The sequence below is a fragment of the Parus major genome, chromosome 12 (genome assembly GCF_001522545.3).
Source record: "Parus major isolate Abel chromosome 12, Parus_major1.1, whole genome shotgun sequence".
In the NCBI taxonomy this organism is placed as follows: domain Eukaryota; kingdom Metazoa; phylum Chordata; class Aves; order Passeriformes; family Paridae; genus Parus; species Parus major.
This window is the reverse complement of record NC_031781.1, coordinates 6,631,862-6,635,133: the sequence shown is the minus strand read 5'-3', so window position 1 is coordinate 6,635,133 and position 3,272 is coordinate 6,631,862. Positions and strand designations below refer to the sequence as shown.

The following is a 3,272-nucleotide window of genomic DNA, read 5'->3' as shown; positions in this document are numbered from 1 at the left end:
GTAATGCCACCTGTGAGATAAAAGGATTTTTCAAATAAATGTCAGCACTTCAAAAATTCTAGCATCCCTTCCCTGTCCCTTGTTTTTTTTTTAAAGAATTAAATGCAAAATAAAAGTTCATTAAGTTATTCAGGAGGTTATGACCAGGACCTTTTGTCATATGTAGACCTAAGCCCAAATAAACAGCCCAAATAAAAGTAAAATTACAGCCATTATCCTGAAATTTAGAGTATAGATAACAATGCAGCTGCTAATCAATAGCCCAGAAATTGCCTCCTATTACAAAACAAGGAAAACATCTGCAAACAAACCAACAGAAGTCTGTCATTTGCAAAACAGCTCATGAAACCAGGAATTTCTGGCAATTGTTTTGAGTGGAAAACTTCAAAGATAAAATATGAGCTCTATGAGTCACTCAGATTTGCAGGACTCACTGGACCCTAATTCAGCCTGGAGTAATAACAGGAAATGCACTGACTGGGAGCACTGGCTGCACTTCTCCCTCATCTGAACAGCAGCAATAGATCTTTTGCTGAGATATTCAGCCAACAAGGGAAAAAGAAACGGACTGAAGAATGAAGACTTTTCCTGTAGGAAGTTTAAAGGAGTACTGCAGCCCAAATAAGCTTTGGGAATACATCAGAAATCTACTGTGTAAAAAGAGGGTCCAGGAAAAGAGTTTATGTAACAGAACTGCCAATAGCAGAGCAAGAGACCCAACCATGGTGTCACAAGCAACTGAAAGAGAGAAAGAGGGTCTTTATTACTTCATCTACCTTAATATTAACATATATGAAGTAGACAACAGTACTCAGGGTAATAAATTATCATATCCTGTCCTATAAAACCTCAGTAGAATAAGTGAACTATAAAACATGATGTTCTCTTCACTTGTTGAAACACAAATGGAATCTATCCCACTCACAGAGAAAACATGAAAAGGGCATCATCCCACTTGTGCCTGGCTCCGTGCAAGACTCAGGAGCAGGGAGTGAGAGAGGAACAATTCCCCAGCACAGCTACACGGAAGGCCAGGGAGGTTTGCACCACACAACACCCACAGCACACTCCTGAGTAGCTACAACTTCCCAGTGTACCCCGAGACTGTGTATGCACACTTTGCTGTGCTTCAACGCTGACAAGGCAGATGAAAGGCTGTGCATCATTTCCAATACAGAATATTTTATTCCAGTGCAACAATGGTGAAGACAGTGAAAATAAACTCACTGAAATGCAGAAGAGGAATTAGCAAATAAAGGGAGAAAATAATCCATAACTACAAACCTCTGCTTCCCTTTCTTTCTTGTTGCTCCTTGTGATTCACTTTCAATGAGAGACAAAGCCAAGGAGTTTTCACGACTGAGATCTCTCACAGCAGAAAATTTCCTTTGCCAATAAGTTTGCAAACCTGAAAAGATACCTTTTCTTCAGAGTAATCTTGCAGAAGGGAGCAGTTTGATGCAGATGTTTAAGATGCCATTTAGAACCTATTTTTTTTAAAGTTTTTGTCATTTTCCTTCTGTTTCAGTTGAGTTCTTAGAATGTTGTTGCTCTATAAAATAGTTTTCAAACTTTAATTTCCTCCTATTGTCTTTCTCTAATATAAACTGTTAGTGAATAATGAGACATTTTACATCAAAGTATTGCCTTTAAGAGCAAACACTACAGAAGCAGTAAAAACACAAATTTTATGAAGTAAGCTCTCCTGTGGTGAAACCATTAGAAGGACATGGACAATTTATGGAGCTCGAAGACATTCCATATGATTTTTGTTGAGGATTTTACTGATGCTTATGCTCTGAGGTTCAAGGGTGTTACCAGGATGAAGTTTTGTGTCTAGATCACTTTTTTCCTAAGCAATGCATTTTTACTTTATACTAGAACTGTTTGGCACCAGAACATGTACATTATTGTTCTGCCCCACAAGCTTTACAGTTTAAAAAATTATATTATACTGGAATTTTATATTTCCACTTCTTGTCAGAAAGACTTTTTGTGGAACCACACAACTGCTGGATCTTTGTTTATAGTTTGTGCATTAAATGCCAGCCATCGTGGGAGAGGGCTATTCTGTAAAGCTGTTTTAAAATCAGAAGTTTGTCCACCTGCAACAAACAACATGACCTGTGGTAACCCAAAGCATGGCACACACTCTTTAAATTGTCAGGAGGATCAGGAGCCTGCTACAAACAAAGTTTTGTTTAGAAATTTACAAATTTACAAACCTGTTTTTTTTCCTGTCAGATTGCACAAAATGCTACACACATACTTGAACCTGAGTGATCTTGGAAGTATTTAATGTCTTAGTCCTGATGAATATTCTATACTTTCCTGTTCCTAAAATCCCCAACAATTGAAAAAAATGCAGGAAAAAAGCTCATTGCACTGCATGTCACTTTGTTGTTTCAGCATATGTTGCTATGTATTACATAGCACTCTACATGTGACATTTACTGTCCTATGTACCTTTACTTTGTTTGAGAAACGTATCTGTGGATGTTTACTATACCTGTAAGAAATACTTAATCCTCAAATTCTTCTAAAATATTGAATATTCCACATCCCACTGCAGACCGTGAAACACTGATATACCAGAAAATGACAGACACGGGAGCAAACAGCATCACCCTCAAAGTGCTGGAAGATAATTCCTGAGTCTGAGACCCGGCTCATAGCACTTCACAAGGCAGTCTGTAGTAAATCCCCGAACGCTTACATTCCTAACGGGGTAAATAAACAATAACAAGCTGCGAGGGCCAGCCCTCAGCCCGGCCCACGCGTGTCGGCGGGAGCGCGGCCCTGCCCAGAGCCCACGGCCCCGGGGCTCCGCCAAGGGACCACGGCCCTGCAAGCCCTCGGTCGCCGGAGCTGCGAGGGGAGAGCGGGGAGCCAGGAAGGGGCTGCGGGTCCCGGGTTGAGAAGAGGGATCCGGGAAGGGGCTGGGAAGTGCCCGGCGGGGCAGGGGGGGGCCCTGGCCGGCGGGCGGAACTGCAGGCGCGGGCCAGGCGCTCCGGCCGGCGGCGGGGCCGGGTGCGCCGGTGCACCAGCGCGGCTGTCGCCGTTCCGCGGGCGGGGCTGCCCGGGTGCAAGATGGAGGCGGCGGGCAGAGCGGGGCAGGAGATGAGCCTGGCGGCCCTACGGCGGCACGACCCCTTCATCACCGGCATCGCCGACGTGACCGGCCAGGTCGCGCTCTACAGCTTCAGCCCTAAGGACAACGAGTGGGTGAGTCCGGCGGGGCGGGCCCGGGAGCCGCCCGGCCCGGCGCGTCC

General features: G+C 44.4%; 1 protein-coding gene across 2 annotated transcripts in view; it reads left to right on the top strand.

The window, feature by feature from the left end:
* The first annotated feature begins 3,049 nt into the window (after positions 1–3,049).
* The window catches only part of DCP1A (decapping mRNA 1A), a 31,875-nt gene continuing 31,652 nt past the window's right edge, over positions 3,050–3,272 (top strand). For both annotated transcript variants that reach the window (XM_015641289.1, XM_015641288.1), the window contains exon 1: positions 3,050–3,225. In XM_015641289.1, the coding sequence (XP_015496775.1) occupies positions 3,091–3,225 (135 nt within the window). In that variant the 5' untranslated portion in view covers positions 3,050–3,090. The remainder of the gene's footprint in view (positions 3,226–3,272) is intronic.